This window comes from Miscanthus floridulus, chromosome 8 (genome assembly GCF_019320115.1).
Source record: "Miscanthus floridulus cultivar M001 chromosome 8, ASM1932011v1, whole genome shotgun sequence".
Taxonomy (NCBI): Eukaryota; Viridiplantae; Streptophyta; class Magnoliopsida; order Poales; family Poaceae; genus Miscanthus; species Miscanthus floridulus.
Genome location: NC_089587.1, coordinates 222,541,871 through 222,562,809, shown reverse-complemented (window position 1 = coordinate 222,562,809; position 20,939 = coordinate 222,541,871). Strand labels below are relative to the sequence as shown.

General features: G+C 51.6%; 1 protein-coding gene and 2 pseudogenes across 1 annotated transcript; 1 reads left to right on the top strand and 2 right to left on the bottom strand.

The window, feature by feature from the left end:
* Window positions 1–479: 479 nt before the first annotated feature.
* On the top strand, window positions 480–2,938 carry LOC136478278 (F-box/LRR-repeat protein 14-like; annotated as a pseudogene).
* A 653-nt stretch (window positions 2,939–3,591) lies between these two features.
* On the bottom strand, window positions 3,592–5,554 carry LOC136475104 (sugar transport protein MST6-like; annotated as a pseudogene).
* Window positions 5,555–15,966: 10,412 nt separating this feature from the next.
* LOC136470691 (uncharacterized) lies at window positions 15,967–20,554 on the bottom strand. Its single transcript, XM_066468445.1, has 3 exons — window positions 20,414–20,554; window positions 16,800–17,379; window positions 15,967–16,469 (listed from the first exon to the last, which is right to left on the bottom strand). The coding sequence occupies exons 1-3, from the start codon at window positions 20,552–20,554 to the stop codon at window positions 15,967–15,969; spliced, it is 1,224 nt and encodes a 407-aa protein (XP_066324542.1).
* Window positions 20,555–20,939: the final 385 nt, after the last annotated feature.

Below are 20,939 nucleotides of genomic sequence, written 5' to 3'. Positions count from 1 at the left end.
AAGTTTTTGGAACTAAACATGGCCCTAGTAACGTGTCTAGGCAAGTACATTTGTAAGACAGGATGCTCCATTATGTGGGTCATCCATTTCATTTATTATTTTTAGGGCTACGGTCGAACAGTTTATCTAACAAAAATGTTGTCTAAAAGTTATTTTCAGACCTGCATGCCGCTCGATATAAGTTTCCAGATACAGAAAAAGATATCTACAATGTATTGCTGAAGAAGAAGTATTGCTCAAAAAGTATTGCTGAAAACTGTAAAAAAGAAAAAGTATTGCTTTTTTTTAGGAAAAAAAAAGTATTGCTGAAGAAGAACCACTGGAAATTCGGTATGTAGCTGCTGGCCTGTTGCCTTCTTGGCTCGTTTGCCCAGTATTCGGCCCACGTCACATGACGGCCCAGCCCAGCCCAACTTTTTATCGGGACCACAAAGAAGATATTTTCCTTCAGCTCGAAAAGTGAAAGGAGGAAGAAAATATCTCACTGACGCCGGAGGCCGGAGCGGAGGGGAGGAGGGCCGACCATGCGAGCGCCGTCGCCGCCGTTTCGGTCCTCTGCTCTTCCAGCCGTGCTGGGCGCCGTCTTTTCTTGATCCCGTTCCTAGCAGCCGACCCCAGCTTCCGATTTTCGGTTCCTTGGAGGTATGATTCTGTAATTCTGTTATGGCCTGTTGGGGTCTGATCAATTTGGGATCGGTCTCTTTTTTGCGCGTGTCTGGTTGAGATGACGGAGCTGGAAAATACTCCAGCATAATCGGTTCCTTGCTTATTTGTTAATTCTGTACTGTCTGGGCCTCGAATTCTAGGCTGTAACGTATGCTGCTGGGGGCGAATGGTTTTGATTTGCTCGAGAACTGTCAGTTTAGGATCGTCGTTACATGCTGTACGCTCGCAAGTTCCATTTGATTACTAGTCAAGTGCTCCTTTGAAAATTTAATTTCAGTTTGGCATGGGTGTTTGCTTTCTAGACCCTGTACTACTAATTCGTTGATTTGTTCTAGGTTAATTTGCTATTCGTTTCAGAATTTTCTCCTGATGCCTAGGGCTTTAGTTTAATTTGGTGGTGCTTGTAGACTCTAACTTATTTGGCTGCTCAGCGATTTAGGAAAAAAAAATATTACGGCACCTCTGTTCATGCTATTTGTTAGTGAAAACAAACATATGCTTCTTGATGAGTGTTTCTGCTGTCGTATGATTATACTGCATTCAAATGCTTTTTTTTTTCTGATCACTTTAATTTCAGTTCAGCACTCTGTGCCTGCTCGACAACCTGAGATTACTCAAGTAGTGTAGCTCCACTAGGTGATGGAGGGTCTCCCGGAGCCACTGCTTGCGGAAATCATCAAGAGGATTACGAGGACAAGCGATCTGAATGCTCTTTCCCTAGTGTCAAAGCAGCTCTACAATGCTGAGGCCGAGGAAAGGGTTACCATCCGCGTTGGCTGTGGCCTTCACCCTGAAACAAAAGCCTTGTCATCGCTCTGCTTCCGGTTTCCCAACTTGTGGAAAGTAGAGATCAATTGCTCCGGTTGGACATCCAAACAAGGGAGGCAGTTAGACAACCCAGGGATTCTTGTGCTTTCGTCTCGGTGCCCTTTGCTGACGGATCTCACCTTAAGCTTCTGCTCCTACATTAATGACACTGGTATTGGTTATCTAGCGAATTGCAAGAGGCTCAAGGCCCTCAGGCTGAAATTTGCCCCAGCTATAAGTTCTAGTGGGCTTCTCTCGGTAGCGGTCGGGTGCAAGAGTCTATCTGCTTTCCATCTCGTTGACTGCATGAAAGTAGGCAGTGTGGAGTGGCTCGAGTACCTTGGCAGGGCCGGATCAGTGGTAGAACTTGTGGTGAAGGACTGCAAGGGAATCAAACAGTATGACCTCCTAAAGTTCGGTCAAGGATGGATGAAGCTTGAAAATTTTGAGTTTCAGATCAGCAATTGCTGGTTATCAGGGACTCCTTCTAGTCCCTCTTATGATGCTCAGCACCCGTATAAATATGATCTCAGTTGTGAAAATCTGAAGGATTTGAGGTTGGCGCATATTATACCTGTGCCGATGTTGGGCATATTGTAGCTGTGCCACATATTGGACTCCATTTTCTTTTGAGAAAGTGCAAAGCATTGGAGAGACTTTGCCTGCACTATGTTACTGGTTTAGAGAAGAGCGATATGATTGCACTGTTCCAGAACTGCAGCAACCTTAGAAGCTTCACACTCCACGAATGGCCTACGGCGAGGATGCCACTGACTGATAAAACCCTTGTGGTTCTAGGTCGCAGCTGCCCTATGCTTGAGGTTGTCGAACTGTACTTCCCATATTGTTCCAATACGTATATATCAGAAATAGGCTTAACACAGGGTATTGTGATGCTGGTTCAGTCTGCTCCCGTTCGTGTTCTAATGCTTAATGGCATCGGAAATTTTGGTGATGAGGGAATGAGGGGCCTCTCATCTGCACAATTCTTGGAGACACTCAGTGCTCGCAGATTGCGAAATGATAACTGATTCTGGGATAAGTTTCTTATCGTGCACACCGTCCTTGAGCAATCTCACTCTCCAACAATGCAATAAAGTAACTGATAATGGAATGGCTGAGCTGGTACATTCACAGAAATTGGAATCTTTGACTGTTGTATGCTGTCATCGGATCTCTCTGAATGGCGTGCAGGGGGCTGCCAGAGCAGTTCACTATCCCCAGTCCAGAAGGGAGTACATTGTTCCAGCAAATATTTTACACAAAGAGGACATCTCGTCAAGGCCAGGGCAGTACAAGAAGAATGGAATAATCTTTGGGCGTTATGTTTGCCTGTTCTTCCCCGTTATATTAGTGGCTATATATGTTGTATTAGGGAAGTAGTGACTTTGAAGACGGGCGATGCTATGTTGTATTCCATCTGATAACTCGGAAGTTCTTGTCATACATAGTGAAGCTCTTGTTGACACTTGTTACCCCGTTTCTATCTGGAATGTCTTGCGTTGCTTCTCAATAGGGAAATACGGAGTATTAGGCACAAGGAAAGAAGAATTGTTTTGTATGAACTGTGCAGATTTGTAAATGGGCGTTTGCAGAACAGAAAGTGGGAGAACCGGAGGAGGCAGGAGATAAATTGCTCTCACCAAATGCTGTTTGATCAAGGGTTTAGATTACCGATGTTATTTGTTATGCCTGGGATAGCAGTGCAAAATCACTGAACATGGCCCAAATTAAACATGCGCTACTTGTGATAAATTTGATATTTTACAGCAAAGCCAACTGCACACTCACAAAGCATAGTACATAATGACACATTTTTAAGGTGCTGGTTCGTCGTTCAAAATAAATCTCGCGTTTTTCATATGTCGACCAAATGTAGGAGCACAGCCCACAAACAACCATGCTATTAACAAAACAGAACAAACAAAGAATAACGTCAAAAAAAAAAGACACAAACACTATATTAATAAAGCCCACGAACATTATTAAAGGTCACATTTTTTTTTTTTGAAACGAAAAGCTCACAAACTACTTTTGCAGGTAATAATCTATAAACAACTATAAACACACGAAACATTCTTTAAAGGAAAAGCTAACACATGAAATTTTTTAAATCTTCTACTTCTTTGCCTCGCCGACGCAGCCCATCTCGATGTCGACTCCATGGCCGTCAGTGTCGTCGCCGTCGTTGACAAACCGTTTCCAGTACCAGTGCGTCTTCCAGACGCCGGCCATGTCCTCGATGGGCACACCCTTGGTCTCCGGCAGGAAGAGCGCGATGAAGAGCGTCATGACGACGACGCAGGCGGCGAAGAAGAAGAAGAGCACGAACTTGAGGCGGCACAGCATGGGGAGGAAGGCCTGCGCGACGGCGAAGGTCATGAGCATGTTGACGGCGACGGTGATGCTCTGGCCCGCCGGCCGCACCTCCAGCGGCATCACCTCGCTGGGCACCAGCCACCCCAGGGACCCCCACGACCACGCGAAGCCAGCCACGTAGACGCACATCACCACCACCGTCGCCGCCGCGTACCCCGCCGGGACCGTCGCCACGCCGCTCCACCCGAACTTGGCGCCGATGAGGGCGCCCACCGCAACCTGCGCCGCCAGCATCTGCGCCCCGCCCTCCAGGAACAGCGCGCGGCGCCCGGCGCGGTCCACCGTGAACACCGACACGAGCGTGGACACGAGGTTGACGAGCCCGGTGATCACCGCCGACATGAGCGACGCGGTGCCGCCGAAGCCCAGCGTCTTGAACAGCACCGGCGCGTAGAACATGATCACGTTGATGCCCGTCAGCTGCTGGAACAGCGGGATCGCCGCCGCCATCACCAGCTGGGGCCGGTACCGCCGCTGCCTGATGTCGCGCCACGGGTGCGTCACCGCCCTGGACTCCTCGCCGGCCGCCACCAGGTCGTCGTACTCGGCGGCCGCGTCGTCGGTGCCGCGCACTCGCTGCAGCATCCGCTTCGCCTCCTCGGGCCGGCCGCGCTACAGGAGGGAGTTGGGCGTGTCCGGAAGGAACAGGGAGCCGACGGTGATGATGGCGGCCGGGACGGCCGCCAGCCCGAGGCTGAGGCGCCAGCCCCACCCGCCGGCAATCTTCGCCGTGCCGTAGTTGATGAGGTTGGCGATGAGGATCCCCAGCGTGATCATGAGCTGGAACCCGTTGTTGAGCATGCCGCGCATCCGCATCGGCGCCATCTCCGACAGGTACACCGGCACGCTCTGGTTGGCGAACCCGACGCCGACGCCGAGCAGCACCCGGCCCAGGATCAGCATCGCCACGTTCACCGCGGCGCCGTTGAGCGCGCACCCCGCCAGGAAGGTGACCCCGCCGGCGAACATGGACCACTTGCGGCCCGCGGCGCGGGTGACGGACGCCGCGAAGAGCGACGCGACGAGCGCCGCCACGTAGAGCGACGACGTGAACAGCGTCAGCAGCTCGCTGTCAAACTTGCAGTACTGGTTGCCGCCGTCCGCCGACTCTGCCTGCTTCCGGTACACCGACGGAAAGAAGCGGCTCAGGAAGGGGTCCATGGACGTGACGCCGCCGGAGATGCCGATGTCGTAGCCGAAGATGAGCCCGCCCGTGGCCGCCACCATGCACGCTATGAACACGAACAGGGTCAGCCCGCCGGGGTAGTCCTGCCGCTTGCCGGCCGACGCGCTCGGCGCCACTGCCGCACCGCCCGCCATTGCCACCACTCACAAACGCAAGCAAGCACTCACGTAGGGTACGTATATGGATTTATATGGAACCGAAGACGTATGATCTGATCGACGACACAACAACGCTGGATGCGATTTGTGATTTGCGAGACGACACAACAACGCTGGATTCTTCTTTCGTTGATTCTGGATTCGAGGGAACAAGTCGTCGTGTTGTTTTATAGGTTGACATGTGCATGTCGGAGCTGCGAAAACACGTTCAGTTTTGCTGATTCCGATTAGAACTCTGATGAAGTGTGTCCTATCGTATTCGGTATTCCCGCATACGGCTACACAGCTAGACCGCTAGACTTTTCCTGAACAACGCTGAAAAAAAGTTTCACTTCCCTGTATAACATCGGCTAGACTGCTAGACTTCCATGAATAACACTAAAAAAAAGTTTGTATTCCTGTGTAACATCGAAATAATTTACATGCCTTAATTTTTTTAGATAATGGATAGAAATCCCGCCTTTGACTTCCTAAAAAAAATCCGGCCTCTATATCCAGTTATCCACACGTGGATATACACAGCCATTACATGCCTTATATTACACTCGTTTTATCTTTTGTTCCCTTTAAGTCTCACATAAAAAGGAAAATTTTGGAGGGAAACATAAAAGGAAAATTTTGCTCCTCCATCGTATCTTCCTCAAGCCTGTTGTTTCCCTGGCTACCTGCTCCTGCCAAATCATGTTACCGGACCTGTGAAAATGCAGTTAAGCCCTAATTATGGGTTTTAATAATAATGACCACGCAATTAGAGAACTAATGAGATTTATCGAGTTGACAAGCAGGGAATTCATGTTCGAGGATGCTACACGAAACGGAGGAGCCTCCAATTACAAATGTAGATGGCTTCAAACTCAAAGGAAGTTTAAATTATTTTATATTTTGAATTTGAGTATAGGAAAAGCCGTACTATAAAGGGGGACACAATGCTTAAGCTAATATGTGCTACCAAGTCTCAAACATACACATGCATCCTCAGATTCACAGCCAAGACAGTCTACACTTCACTCTTACCCTTGATGTCTTGCGTGGTGCGGCACTACCGTGGTGCGGCACTGCCGTAGTGCGGCACTGCCGACCGTTGGGGGCTGGGGGTATTTATACCATTCCTCTTCCTCCCCAATGGCTCTCTGTCTCTTCTTTCTCACTTCAGCACGTCCAAAACAGAGCAGGAGCTCTATCTCTCCCTCCATTGTTGACCTCAAGCCCCAAGCAACTCCATTGATTTTCCCATCAATCCTTGAGGGAAAATGGTCCAAAACTCGATTAGAGAGCAGCTCCATTGATTCTCCAACTCTAAAGAGCACATGATTCACGTTTTGGCCGGCAGTTGTGCTTGTTACTCTTGGAGCTTGGCTCCTAGCCGGCTAGCGCGTCGCCCGTGGAGCTTGCCAACTTGTGTGGCAGCCTCGGGAGGTTTGTAACCATCTCCTGAAGCTAATAAACTCACCCCTCATCTCAAGAGTTAAGTCTCTTGACTTGAGAACGAGGAAGGGTTGGAAAGCCCTAAGCCTTAGTGGCTAACCTCAACAACGTGGAGGTAGGCAAGCCTTGGTGGCGAGCCGAACCACGGAATAAATCATTGTGTCGTTTGTGCTTGATTTACATCACTTGCATTTCATATTGTTGGTTGATGTGATTTCTAGGGTTTCTAGTCGATCTACTACTGTGTGTGGTGTTTCTACAACTTGTCGCGACTTAAGTGACCATTGGGGGCTAGGGGTATTTATACCCTTCCTCTTCCTCCCCAACAGCTCTCTACCTCTTCTATCTCACTTCAGCACGCCCAAAACAGAGCAGGAGCTCTCTCTCTCTCTCCCTCCATTGTTGACCTCAAGCCCCCAAGCAAATCCATTGATTTCTCCATCAATACTTGAGGGAAAAGGGTCCAAAACTCGATTAGAGAGCAGCTTTATTGATTCCCCAACTCTAAAGAGCACATGGTTCATGTTTTGGGTGGCGGTTGTGCTTGTTACTCTTGGAGCTTGGCTCCTAGCTAGCTAGAGCGTCGCCTGTGGAGCTTGCCAACTTGTGTGGTGGCCCCGGAAGGTTTGTAACCATCTCTTGAAGCTAGTAAACTCACCACTCATCTCAAGAGTTAAGTCTCTTGACTTAAGAACGAGGAAGGGTTGGAAAGCCCTAAGCCTTAGTGGCTAACCTCAACAACGTGGAGGTAGGCAAGCCTTGGTGACGAGCCGAACCACGGGATAAATCATTGTGTCACTTGTGCTTGATTTACATTACTTGCATTTCATATTGTTGGTTGAGGTGATTTCTAGGGTTTCTAGTCGATCTACTTGTGTGTGGTGTTCCTACAACTTCTAGCTCTTGATCTGTGACTATCATACCTACAGTAGGCTGAGAAATTTTTCCGATCTAAGTTTCCGTTCACTGATTTTAAACTGTGACTCAAAGTTGTCTGTAGGTATGGCAGTGCCGCAGTCCGGTAGTGCCGCCCTCCAGAGCGGTAGTGCCGCAGGGTGAATTTGATAAAAGTTTGAATGCTTGTTTTGACAGGCCTATTCACCCCCCTCTAGGCCAACCAGAGATCCTATAACCTATCCACGTTTAATGCCGGCATGAGATATTGAGATAGCTACTGGAATTTTATTACTAGTATAGATCCGTAGGGGACTCTTGCTTTTCCATATAATAAGGCCTTGTTTAGTTCCTCATTCTAAAATTTACTCCCTATCACATCGGATGTTTAGACACATGTATGGAGTATTAAATATAGACAAAAAAAATAACTAATTACACATATTACGACTAATTTGTGAGACGAATTTTTTAAACCTAATTAGTCCATGATTTGACAATGTGATGCTACAGTAAACATGTGCTAATGAAGGATTAAATAGGCTTAATAAATTCGTCTCACGAATTACTGAGGTCTTCTATAATTTATTTTATTATTACTATCAAAACACTCTTATGTGACATTTCGATGTGATACCCGATGTGACATCCTTAAACTTTACTCTCTGAATTTAAACACCATCTAAATCGTATGCTTTCCTAGGGAAACTTTGGAAAGTGGTATCCATATATGTGGACGTGACTTGTCCTAGTGCCACGTATATCCCTATATACAAGTAAATAAAATCTTCTAACCGTAGGGAAATACACCCAGCAACATATTAAAAAAATCACCCACCGCCAAAATGTTACCCGCTACCCGGTTTTAGATTTTCTTATTCTATACCTAATAATAGAGAGATAAAACTTTCGTTGTACTTTTTTTCTGTCTCCTCTAAATTTATTTTTCAGTCCGGGTTCGAATTTCTTTTCCAGTTCAGTTTTCATCCGGCAAAATTTCTGCCGTACTTTTTTTTTCTGCCTCCTCTGAATTCCTTTTTCAGTCCGGGGTCGAATTCCTTTTCCAGTTGAATTCCTTTTTCAGTCCGGGTTCGAATTCCTTTTCCAGTTCGGTTTCTGTCCGTATTTTTATGGCTGCTCACATGTGTTCCATCTTCCAACACGTCCGCTCCTTGGAAACTGGTAGTCCCGGCGACAAAAACAACTAGCTTGTGAAAAATACGCCTAAAACTTCATGCCACAAGACCTAAAACCAGGTTTCCAATAACAGAAGAGAGACCCCGCATCGAGGCACCATATGCTTTACACGATATAAAACAAAATGTTTTATATTTGATTCTCCTTTGAGCTGCATTGATTCTAGAAATCTAGGTTGATACATAAATTTGCACTAGCAAAAATGCTCGTGCGTTGCAACGAGAGAACAATTTATTATGTCATCAGCGTCACGAGTGTTGCTGTATGGTGAAGCCGTGTGTGGCACAATGGCCACAATATAGCATGCACGCCTAGTGTCGTCGGGCACGGCCAAGCAATGTAGGATGCCGGTGCGCCAACCATTAAGACATGGGCTAGCACTGCGCAACTACGCGATAGGGCGGCACAACGCTCGTGTGGCGTGACTCTGGTGGTGGCTGAGCAGATCAGGCTCCTTGCAGCGGCATAGGCAACGGCGGAGCTACGTGGGGGCCATAGTGGGCCATGGCCCCCCCTTGGTTCTGGAAATTTTCTAAAGTCCGTATACTGTTTAGAGGGAATAGAAATACAAATACAAGACCATGACTTAATAATAGTGCAGAGTCATGACAACTAGCAAGCAATCTGTCCATCCGTAGGCATGGCAAACAACGCAATCCACATTCAGTCTCCATTTCTCCCTTCTGCTTTTCTTCGTCAGAGTGGCAGTGTCTCCGTGGCTATACATCTCTCACCGTAGATGGCTCTGCACTTGGCATGCCGCAACAGAGCTCTTGCCAGCCTACAAAGCTCTCGGACTGCCGTAAGGTGTCTTCTTATTCAGCACATGCTTGCAAAATGGCCCCCCTTGCTTGGGCTACACGCTCCGCCACTGGGCATAGGCGTGGCCTGACGATCGCGATTGAGAGAGCGTGCAACCCTTACGGTGCCCTCAACGATCTAGAAGAGTGGCGTGCATGGGAGATCTAGTTGTGCCATTAGTGCCTGCGACGACGCAACAGTTGGTGTTGATCGTAAGGAGTAGATGTATCACGTGAGGGTCAATTGATTGCTCCACTGTCGATCTTCCAAACCGTAGGTCCTCATAATTTTAGTATGCTTGATGTGTCTTTTGCCTTGCCTCATCGTTATTGATCTCCTACGCTCTCTCAAGGGCTCCGATTCTTATAGGGCCATAGGTCTATGACAATCCATAGCACATGTGCTAATGAGACTCTAGAGGTGTAACGGGTTTGACCTAGGAGAGGAAGCATAACAAAGCTACCTTGTCTGGCACGAAGACAAAACGGGTGACAAACACATTGATTAGGAAGCAGGCAGACGAATGTAACTAGAGCAAAGGATATAACGGATGCAACAAATTGGTGGTGAAAAATATTTATTAAAAAATTAGAAGATACTTGTTATTAAAAAAGAAATACGACTAAGTGGTTTACTATTGGAGATAGAAGCATAAGCAAGAAGTAAAAGTGAGAGGTACACTTGGGAAAAAAACAAAACTATACAAAGAAAACTTGGAGTAGACGTAAACTTTGGGAGAAAAGAAGGGGAAAACATAGAAAGAAAATAACTAAAGGTTCCTAAAAAGAAAAAAAATAGATGCAAAAACAGGGAAAAATATATGGACGAAAATAAAAAATAGAACCAAGCCAAAAAGGGAATCAGAAAGGAAAAAACAAAAAAAGAGATTCAACGTAAAGGTTTGAAGGTCGCAGAGGGTAAATAGAAAACGATTCGTTTGACATCACGTGAGTTCACATGGCCTAGTGGTTAGCAACTGTTAGTTTCATGGTGGAAACCACTGTTCGAATCCTCGCATTGCCTGATCTTTTGGCTCGTTTTCCTGATGGGTGGAGTGGACTGGGCTGTTTACTATTTGGGCCGATGAACTGAAAAAAATTGACCGGACAGTCTGGTAGCTTGTGTTGCCTCGCTTGCGCAGGTGGGCCGGACAGCAGCCTAGTAGCTAGAGCGAATCACGAGTGGACCGAACAGTTAGGCCAGATTAGAATGGGCTGCACGAAAAAAAACGCACCAGAAATTTTGCCTTTTTATTATTAAGGATAGATTGATTCGAGAAGTTCAGGTTGATACATAAATACTTGATTTCCTTTTTTTGTCTCACCTCGGTCTTAGAACAATCCAAGATGAAATGTTATAAATGATTAGGTCAAAGTAATTTTGAAGTGCTTGATGATCATCTTGATTGCACACTACAATAACTAAATTGCATTATAGTTCAATAAAGAATCTTGACACGAAGATACTTTTAGGCTTGGTTGGTGCCGTAGTTTGGTTGCCACGGATATATCCTGTTTGAAACTGCTTAAAAGTAGATTCTCGGTTGCAGAATGCGACAATCATGCAAACACGTCGTGGTTGTGGTAATTTTCTCCTCCCATCAGGCCACGGGCCATGGGATTCGAACTAGAGTCCTGTTTTTTGGTACCGCGACTCACGCCACAGACGTACTGCACGGTGGGCATGCACAAGCTGAGCCAAACATGATCAAAGTGCGGCGAGCAAAATAAAAGCTACACTTGCGACAAACTTTGGCAAGAAAAGGAGACTATAACATGTGAAAACAGTGCTAAGAAAGTGTGGCACATCGTAATTATGACAGTGAACCACATAATTACATTAAAAACTATGGCGTGATTAACTTATGACTTGGCAAGTTGTGGTTATAAATCAAACAAACCATATGTCGATACAGAAAGTGACCAACTAGTAAATATTTATAGTTTTGCTGTACGTTGTGATCGGAGGTGGCCTAGCACTCAATGACACGGGATTTATACTGGTTCAGGCAACGTGCCCTACGTCCAGTGTGGGTCGGTCGGTGACTTTATTCCCGAGCCCAAGTGCTCGAAGTCTGTAGTGGGGTTACAAACGAGAGAGAGAGATGGGGTGTCCGGTCGGTCCGGTCGGAAGGGCCGAGATCGACAGGAGCTATGCTATGAACGAAGTGTCCAACCCTAAACTTGAACCTGAAGAGGTCGACTCGGGTGAACTTTTTTGTGTTTGGAGGGAGCGCATCCCCTTTTATAGAAGAAGGGAATGGCTTTACAAGTGAGAGGGAGAGTGAGTACGGACGTTTCTAAGCCTTGTTGCCCACGCTAATGGGGATGGGATAATGGTGGGCGCCCGCGATACTGTTGATGTCACTGTAGAATGTCAGGTACATGTGGGAGGTTGAGCTGCTTTCTTCAAGACTGGAGGACGTCGGTACCTGCAAAAATGTTGTCTCACCGACTGGAGGCATGGCTTTACCACGTTTACCTAGTACGGTGAATTCCAGCGTCCACAATACTGTTGATGCCCAGAGGCACATGGGGGGTCCTACCGTATGGGTGTTTTGACCGGCGGCTATAATACTATAGAGGTAAATGTTGGCGCCTACAATACTGTTTGTGGCAGGGCGGTTGTAAAGTACTGTTCTGCAGGGTATGGTCCCTGGTGCCGTGGTTTGACTTGCGAGCCCCGTCTTGCCTTCCTCCGTACGCCTTCTGGTTCTTCCTGAGCGGGCGTCCCCGGTCGGATGGCCCAATCGGTTCTTGGGTCAGGCTTTCTGAGCGGAGGCCGTGCAAAGGCAGCCGGGACCTGATGCTAGCGCTCCGATCGGAGAGGACGTTCGGAGTTGGCCTGAGCCTGAGCTAGTGCTCCGATCAGAAAGATGGGCCGAAGGTGGCCAAGGCCTGAATCAAGTGCTTCGGTCTGTAAGATGGGCCAAGGCGGCCAGGGTCCAAAGCGAGTGCTTCAGTCTGTCGAATTTAGACTCTTGGGCTGGTCCAGAAGAAAAGAAGTCGTCCTCCTGGGCTGAACCCTAGCGTGGAAGCCAGTCCACGAGGAACCCCGGGTTTATGAACCCGACAGGAGCCCCCGGGCGATTTTGGGCAGAATCATCCGGGGGATTTTCGTCTTGCCGACGGGTCCACGTGAGCGCACCCGTGGGTGTAGCCCCTGAGCCCCTAGGCGGTTCGGACAGAACTGGCTAGGGGGTTTTTCTATGTTTGCCAGCGGGGGAGGTTTTTTGTTCGGCGGGTGCAGCCCCTGAGCCCCCGGGCGGTTCAGGCAGAACCGTCTGGGGGTGTTTTTAGCGGGCATGTGTGCGTGTTTTTTGAGATGGATTTTTGTTTAACCACAGTGTCATTGCGCACCGTGGGATTGGGTGAGTCAGAGTCGTGAACGGACCATGGCGTCGGTGTGCGCCGTGGATAGGATCGAGGTGGAATTGCGAGTAGACCTAGGCGTCGGTGCGTGCCGTGGATCAAGAGAGTTAGTTTTAGTTAGTGAAGCCGTTACACGAGTTTAGGAGTTGCGGTCCTAGGAGCCGTAGCCAGATGTCGCCGATCCTATCGACGTGAGTTTGGGGTCGCAGTCCTAGGGTTTCTTTGGAGCGTAGTGAAGCCGTCTGAAGCCATTACGAAGATGTTGTTAGTTTAGTTAAAGATCAGATGAGGTGGTGCTCACGGGTCTAGGCATCGGTGCGTGCCGAGGACCAGGCGAGTCGTAGTCGTGGATCTAGCGAGTTCAAGGTCGTCGTCCTTGGCATTTTTCTTGAGCCCCCAAGCCCTGTCGGGCCTTTGTAGGGGTTGATGTGAGTTTATGTGCGTTTACCCCATCCTCGGTTCCTCACAACCAGAGGGGCTGAGTTTCATCTCCTGTCCCGATCGCTCGGGCTCGAAAGACTAGCTCGGTGAGTTGTTAACGGGTGTGATCGAGTGGAATCTGGGTCCGTCGTTCGTGATGGGGTCGGCATAGCCCTCTTGTGACATTCCACTACTCCTTTACCTACAACCCAACAGATGCCTAGGTCGTTCCGGAGACCAACCTGGGTGGCCTTTCGGCCTCCCCTCGATGGAGATTCTGTGGGCTTGGCGAGAGGTTCAGGATCGAACAAGAAGGTCGAGATGGCCCAGTCTGCCAGATCAGGCGAGGGCCGCACGAGGCTCATCTGTGGTTTTCTCCCCTGGCTCTATTTCGGTTGCTCATATCGAATGAGGCAACCGTCGCTTTGTGACGCAATCATGGAACATTTTGATGTATTTCGCTGCATGTGCGATGCTTAGTTCCTGAGCCCCTGAGCGGTTCATGCCCTAACCATTCGGGGGGTTTAGGCGTATGGTATGAAATGCACGTATGGATGTATGAAATGATTATAAAGAAATAGAGGGGGTTTTACAGTGTTTACCTTTGATAGTTTTGAGTGACAGGGCTCGGAGAGCTTTAGTCGGAAATGTCTGACCGGGACCCATGCTCGTCGTTCATGACAGAGTCAGCGTGGCCCACATGGGGCGTCCCTTCGCTTCCTACCTATGTCCCGGTGCTTATCCTTAGTGAATCAATCGACTCAGGAGGCCGGTTGATCTCTCTTGGTGGAGATCTCGCTGTTGGATCTCTCCAGGTCTGGCCATGGCGACTGGAGTGACGAGGTTCAAAGAGCTCTAGTCGGAGATGTCCAACCGGGACCTGTGCTTGTTAATCGTGGGTTAGCCCTTGTGTGAACTATTTTTATTAATGAACCCATGCTCACCTTGGTGACCTGAGAGACGGGGTTCGAAGAGCTCTAGTCGGAGACGTTCGACCGGGACCTGCGCTTGTCAATCATGGGTTATCCCTTGTGTGGACTGTTTTTATTAATGAACCCATGCTCACCTTGGTGACCTGAGAGATGGGGTTTGAAGAGCTCTAGTCGAAGACGTCCGACCGGGACCTGTATCGTAGGTTTTTATCCTAAGTGAATCGATCGACTCAGGAGGCCGATTAATCTCTCCCGGTGGAGATTTCGCTGTTGGATCTCTCTAGGTCTGGCCTGGGGAGACAGGGAGTCATCCGTGTGCGGTGGTGCTTCGGTTTTCGTGCCCAACGCGTGGTTGTGGTCGGTCGTGCGGTAGTGGTGGGCCATGTCCCGCCTGATCAGGAGCCGTTTCGTCGCACTGGGCACGTCCTGTCGGTCAGGGGGCGTCCCATCTGCATTAAATGGGAAAGAGAGAGAAATTCTCACTCCGTCGTTCTGCCTTCCCCGATTGGCGCGTCCTTCCCTAGCAGTCATCCCTTTTCTTTTAAGTAGGAGCAGGGGGAGGTTTTTGCTCCGATCTTTTGCCTGTTCTTCTTCTTCTGTCGCCCTCCAGCTATTCTTGCCATGAGCGTTCCTGAGAGTCGTGGCAGTCTCTAGGAAAGAGAAGGCAGAGGGTGAGAGCGAAAGAGAAGAGCTTGCTGATTCTTTTTGCAATCCGAAGTGAGGATGTCGGACTGGAAGTCATCCACCGTGAGGAAGTCGGTGCTGGAGGCCTTCATCCAGAAGGGGTTTCTACCGCCGTAGGAGGTGGCGCACTGGAGGGTCCCCAGAAAGGAGGAGTTCCCGCAACCTCATCCCGATGAGGTGGTTTCATTCCTTACCTTCCATGAGTGTGGTTTGGGATACCCCGCGCACTAGTTCTTATGCGGGCTTCTCAATGAGTGGGGCCTGGAGCTGCAGCACCTCAATCCGACGGGGGTGCTGCACCTCGCTAGTTATGTTACTGTCTATGAGGCTTTTCTTGGGATGGAGCCACACGTAGATTTCTTTCGGTGGCTCTTCTCCCCAAGAGCCTTGACGGCGGGGGACTCGGCTGAGATCACGCCGGTGGGAGGATCCGCCCTATAGAGGAAGCCGGGCATGGGAGACTCGTATCCTAGGTACCTCCCCTATGACTCCAATCGGGGGTGGCATGGGGAGTGGTTCTACATCAGGAATCCGGTGGCGATGCCATTCTCGGTGTTCACCGGCAGGAGGCTGGAGAAAAAAGAAAGTTGGTCATGGGGCTGCGCCAAAAAGGAGAAGCATAAGGTGGGAGTCATTGAGGCAGAGCTCCGGAAGCTCGTGAAGAGCGGTCTCAATGGGGTGTGGGTGTTTCACACCCTGTACCGCCGCCGGGTCGTGCCATTGGTGGAGAGGGTGTAGCCGATGTGGATGTACGACGGCCTTTCGGACCCAGACCGTACGTCGTCGGAGGATCTGCCGAACGACGAGGTCTGGAGTCGCATTGGCCGGGTGCTGTAGCTGAGGCCCAAGGAGAGGGTCGAAGGGAGGCCCATACCTTTCAACTCTTCGATCGTGTCCCGCCTGGTTTGTTCCCTTCTCTAATCTGCGCATTTTTCTCTGCTTTTCCTATTTCTTGATTGGGGGTCGTATGTTCCGTAGGGGCTTAGAAAGTACAAGTCCCGACCGCACCTTCTCAAGGGACCAGAGGGCCAGGCTTGGCAAGCCGCTTAGAAGGAGGCGGCAGACGCCCGGAAGACAAAAAGAACTGAGGAGGTTCGGCAGAAGGAAGAGAAGAAGAAGGAGGTCGCCCGGCGCATAAGGGCCGGGGAACGTAGGAGCGACGTCGAGTTGGAACTCGCATCGGAGGATCCTTCTACGGATTTGGATGACATGGTCTTCTCCGACAAGGAGGAGAGTCGGGAGGTCATTGTGACCTCGGTGGATCGTTGCGGCCCTACGGTGACGTCCACTGGTGGTGAGCAGGAGGCCACGCGGCGTGCGGCGGTTCCTGCGTCGAGGAAGCACGCAGCGAGTGCGGACGTCATTGGTGAGTGAGCGATGAAGCGGTCGTGGTCACCGCGCCCCTTGGCGGTGGCGTCGGTCCCGTCGTCGTCTGTGGCGGGCGCGGCTGAGTGAGCCGGGCGGTCCGAGGAGCGAACGGGCGCTCGTGCAGCGACGGAACCGGTGCCAATGACAGACTTGCAGCCGAAGGAGGCCTTGCCTGTTGTGGCTGCAGTCGAGCAGTCCAAGCGGTCTGAGGGGCAGACTGGCGCCCGATCGATACGCGACTTGCAGTCGGAGGACGCCTCGTCCGCTGCTCTGGTCGGGGAGTCCTGGGCCTGAGGTCACAGCAACCTATAGGCCGGGCAGGAGCCGGTCGGGATGACTCCGACCCTGTTCGAAGTGAGGGGGCACGGGTCGTAGCCTGGGAGCGGTCCTCGGCTCGTAGGTCCATGGTCATTGGAGTCTGCCTTTCGGGTCATGCCGCTTGCCACCCGGTATGTTTCCTTTAGTTGCTTCTCTGATTCTTGCTGGTCGAGTCTTTTTGAGTGTGGCTTACCCACGATTTTTGTCAGCGACCGGGGGATGTCGGGGTTGAGCATCACCCTGACCCCCATGTAGGAGGTTTGGAGGCCCACACTGCAGCATGTGGCGGCGAGCGAAGGTGGCAGCAGGGTGGCGGCAGCAAGGCCTTCCCTCCTAGGGGTGTTGCCCCCCCCCGAGGGTGCTGATAAGGCGGCAGCGGCGGCGTCGGTGTTGGCGGCGATCCCGGTGCCAATGGTGGAGGTGACATTCGTGGCCCCTTCTTCGGCAGTCGCGGTGGAGGAGACGAGGGAGAGCGAACTCCCTATCTTGCCGGGTGGAGGGCTGCACGACCTATCCTTGCCGTCGGAGCCAAAGGCGCCGGACGGAAGCGTGGCCGGGATGGAGTTGGGACGCCCGGCGGCGTCCCATGCAAACGTGGTGGTGGAAATCCCGTCTGACGACGAGGCAGATACCGTGGCGGAACCGGTGGTGTCACCGTGGGAGCTGGTCGTGGTCTTGTCGGAGGCTGGGCCTTCTAGCGGTTCATCGGAGGGTGACCTAGAGTGGCCCTTCCCCGAGGACCCATCGAAGGCGAGGTTCGTCCTCCGGGATTCCTAGGAGCGCCAGCTCTAGGACATTTTCGGGGGGCAAGGGCATGCCACGGTGTATGAACTCACCAAGCTGTCCACGAAGCTTGATAGTGCTCGGAAGCAGGCTCAGTTTGCCCGGCAGCTGGTTGAGGTCGACCTACAGCTCGCCGCGGAGGTGAGTTTCTGGTACTTATCCTTGCCCTTTGAATCTTTTCGTAAGTTGTTTTTAGCATGCTTGTTCTTCACAGGAAATAAGGAAGGTATCATCCCGCAAGTCATACTTCCTTCGGACGGAACACGCCCGGATGGCTGAGCTAGAGCGCTGGGCGGAGTTCGCTTGCCGCGAGTCCCAAGTCCGGACGGCCGAGGCAGCCGTGGCGTGGGCGGAGGGGTAGCGCGCGGCAGAGCGAGCGACTGCTGCCGAGCAAGGGCTCGAGGCGGCGAAGGCCCACCATGAGGAGATCGAGGCGAGGCTATAGACGTCCCTGGCCAATACTGAGGCAGCACTTCAAGAGGCCTTGGCAGCCCTTGAGCCAGAGCGGGCCGCCCTAGAGAGGGCACAGAAGGCCCTGGAGGCAGAGCAGAGGGCCTGGTCGGAGGCGGATCAGGAAGTGCTCGTGCTCCGGAGCCAGGTGATGGGGATGGAAGACGCGAGTGCCTGGCTGTGCGAGCAGGTGGCCCGGTAGGCAGAGGATTTCTCCACCCTTGAGGCCTCTCACGTCGGTGTGTACCCTTTTGTTTTCTTGTGGTGTTGATTTTTCCCTCAGCCTGTTTCTGAGTTTGTCGCCCTTCCTCCAGAGCTGGGTGAAAAGGTAAAGGCGCTGGAGCGAGACCTAGAGACGTCCAAGGCGAGCTTTAGCTGGAACACCGAGGAGCTGGCCAAGTCCCGTGAAGAGCGACGTGCTCTCGAAGGGGATCTCGACTAGATCCGCAATGTTGCCCGGCTCGTTGTCTCGGAAATCTTTAGGTCGATGCCAAGTACCAGCACGCCCGTGGTCCAGCTGGCAGAGGTCCTATATGCGGTCAAGGACCTCGTCAGGAGTAGGCTGTTTTATGGAGCGTCGGGGGTGCTAACCTCGGTGGCGACGTACCACCCAAACCTAGAGTTTGACGCTATTTGCAGTGGGTATGCTGAAGGTCTGAGCATGGAGGACATCCAATCCATCAGGGTGAGCTTGCTGCCGCACACGCGGTAGGTGTTAGAGCAAGTCTCCACCGAGTGGGTGATGGACGTTCGCCGTCAAGACATGGCCCGAAGCATGCGTGGAGAGAATGCTTCTGAGCCTGTGGATAGCCCGGAGCTTGGTTCGGGGGGAAATGTCGCCTCGGCCTCGGTCGAGCCAAACGTCGTGCCGCCAGGGGGTGAGCAGCCTACGCCTTCGTTGGTCGCGCCGCCAGCAGATGCCACCGGGTCGGTTTAATAACTTGCAGAATATAAGTAGTTAGTAAACATAAAAAGATTTAAGTTTGTGGGGGAGTCCCCATGTAAGACGTTCGTGGTGTGTTTTAATGACTGCAATTGGTTTTTGTTCTTGTGATGGAGTTGCTCCGTTCGGGGAAGCTTGTTCCCTTTCATTCCTTAGTTTTCCCTTAGCATAATTTTGTTTTAAATTTCTTTCTTTCTCGTACCTGTCCGTTTGTTCCATAGGTTGCAACTTTGTGAGCCCGGGGAGTGGCCCGCGAGGCTTGGTCGGTCGTAACCATAGGAAAAAGGCGGGGTGCAATCAATCGGAATGTTTCAAAGCAAAGCTACGTAAGGTAAAACAAAGGAACGAACTGCCCTTTCGTTTGGGTAGAAAGGAGTTTCTCCATATGAAAGTAAAAGAGTACTTAAGGTAAAAACAAAAACAGAGGGGTAGTAGAGCCCCCTAGTGGAGCCCCCGAGTGCCCCGAGCCAAAAAGTGTTCGGGTCGGGGTGCTCTTGTAGGAGCGTTCGCTAAGTAAAGGTAAGACTAAAACTTAGGAAAAGAGTAAAAGACATAGTTGTTCCAAGGTCCACGGAGAGAGCATCGTCGTTGTCGTTCTTTAGTCGGTAGGCTTCCGGTCGGATCACTTCAGTCGTCTAGATCCTTGCCCGTTCCGCTCCCTTCTTCGGTTGCCGCTTCCCCGTCTTCTTCCTCCTTTGGCCTGCCAGCCTACCTCTGCAAGCGCTTGAGGAGCTGGCAGTCCTTGTAGAGATGGTTGACGGGATAGTTGTGGTTGGTGCACGGGCTCTCCATGAGCTCGTGAAAGTGGTCCAGAGGGTCCTACTGGGGCTGAGTGCCCGCGTAATCTGCCGTGGCGGCCAACGTGGAGTTGGCCGGTCGGCGGTGATCCTTTCTGTTCTTTTTTCCCCTCGGCGTGGAGGGGCCCTCGTCTTGACCCTGGCGCTTGGCCTTACCTTTGTCGCGGCCTCCATTGAAGCGTGGTAGGAACGACGCTTGCTGGAGTGGTTGGACAAAGGTCCGTGGTCCTAGGCGGTCAGGGCTGGGACTCCGGTCGATGCTGCGCTTGTCTTGGTTTGGCCCGAGCCGCACGTAGATAGGCGGTCGGCACGGGGCGGTTGTCAAGTCAAGGCAAGGTGCGGCTGTAGCTTCCTGTGCTGCATTTGTCGGTTGTGGCGGCGATGGGGTGTAGTGCCCCATCTGCTATGTCCCTGTTCCCTAGACGGGGAGCGAGGCCGCGAGTCGGCATCACGATACGGAGGACTCTGCTTGTTGAACGGCGGTGGTTTCCAGTAGTGCCCGGAGGTTCTGGTGGATCGCCCGTTCGTGAGGGTTGTTCGGCTCAGATAGGTCGCGCAGGAGCATTGCCACGGCGGTAATGTTCTGACTAGCCCGAGCGAACTGCGGGGGATTGGTCCCCTGAACTAGGGCATTGCGCTGGGGCTGACGGGTGTGACCCTAAGCGCCGTTCGCCGGTCTATGCGCATGGGGCATAGTGTGGTGCGCCGAGCGCGCTGGTACAGTTGGTGGCTGATGCGGCCACTGTCGTCGTAGATCCTCCCCGAGCTCGCACGTGAGCCCAGGGGTATCTGCATGAGGGCCCGGGGGGCATGAGTCCATGCGGACTTCGTTACCCCTGGCGGCCATTCCGGAGCATCCGTCATAGCGCACTCGCGGGATGGACGGTGGCTTGGTGCCACGTCGCCGATGCTGGAGTCGTCACTCTTGCCGTCGTCGTCCATGAAGTCGAGACAGCTGGGACCATAGTCCGCCATCCCCACGAGTTCAGACATGAGAGGGGGTGGCGTCGGCATCCGCTGGAGCCCCCGGGCATACGCGTCCGTGAGAGACACGAGGCCATAGGGGGACCGGCCGTATGGCGGCTACGACGGGGACAACGGTAACCCACCGGGTATTTGGCGGAAGATAGAATGTAGTAAGTAAATAACAGCATGTATATTACTCACAGCGGGGTTTGAGCAGAGAGTTTGCTCGGAATGAAGCGCAGATACCGAGCCGTTGATGTCACGCGTCCCGGAGTCGATGGAGGGCGCTCCTTCGACGGGTGCTGGAACATGTGCCTCCTCACAGAGGTGGAGTACGCCGAGCCGGTCGGCGACGAAGTCCAGGCTTCCGAAGTGGAAGGCCTAGGAAGGCTCG

Coding starts and splice junctions, on each gene's coding strand:
- LOC136470691 (XM_066468445.1), bottom strand. CDS start 20,554: ATGGCGGACTATGGTCCCAGCTGTCTCGACTTCATGGACGACGACGGC. Junction 17,380..20,413: donor CTCCGGAATGGCCGCCAGGG/GTAACGAAGTCC, acceptor TGGCGCTCCTAG/GAATCCCGGAGGACGAACCT. Junction 16,470..16,799: donor GTCGCTGACAAAAATCGTGG/GTAAGCCACACT, acceptor GCTCGACTGCAG/CCACAACAGGCAAGGCCTCC.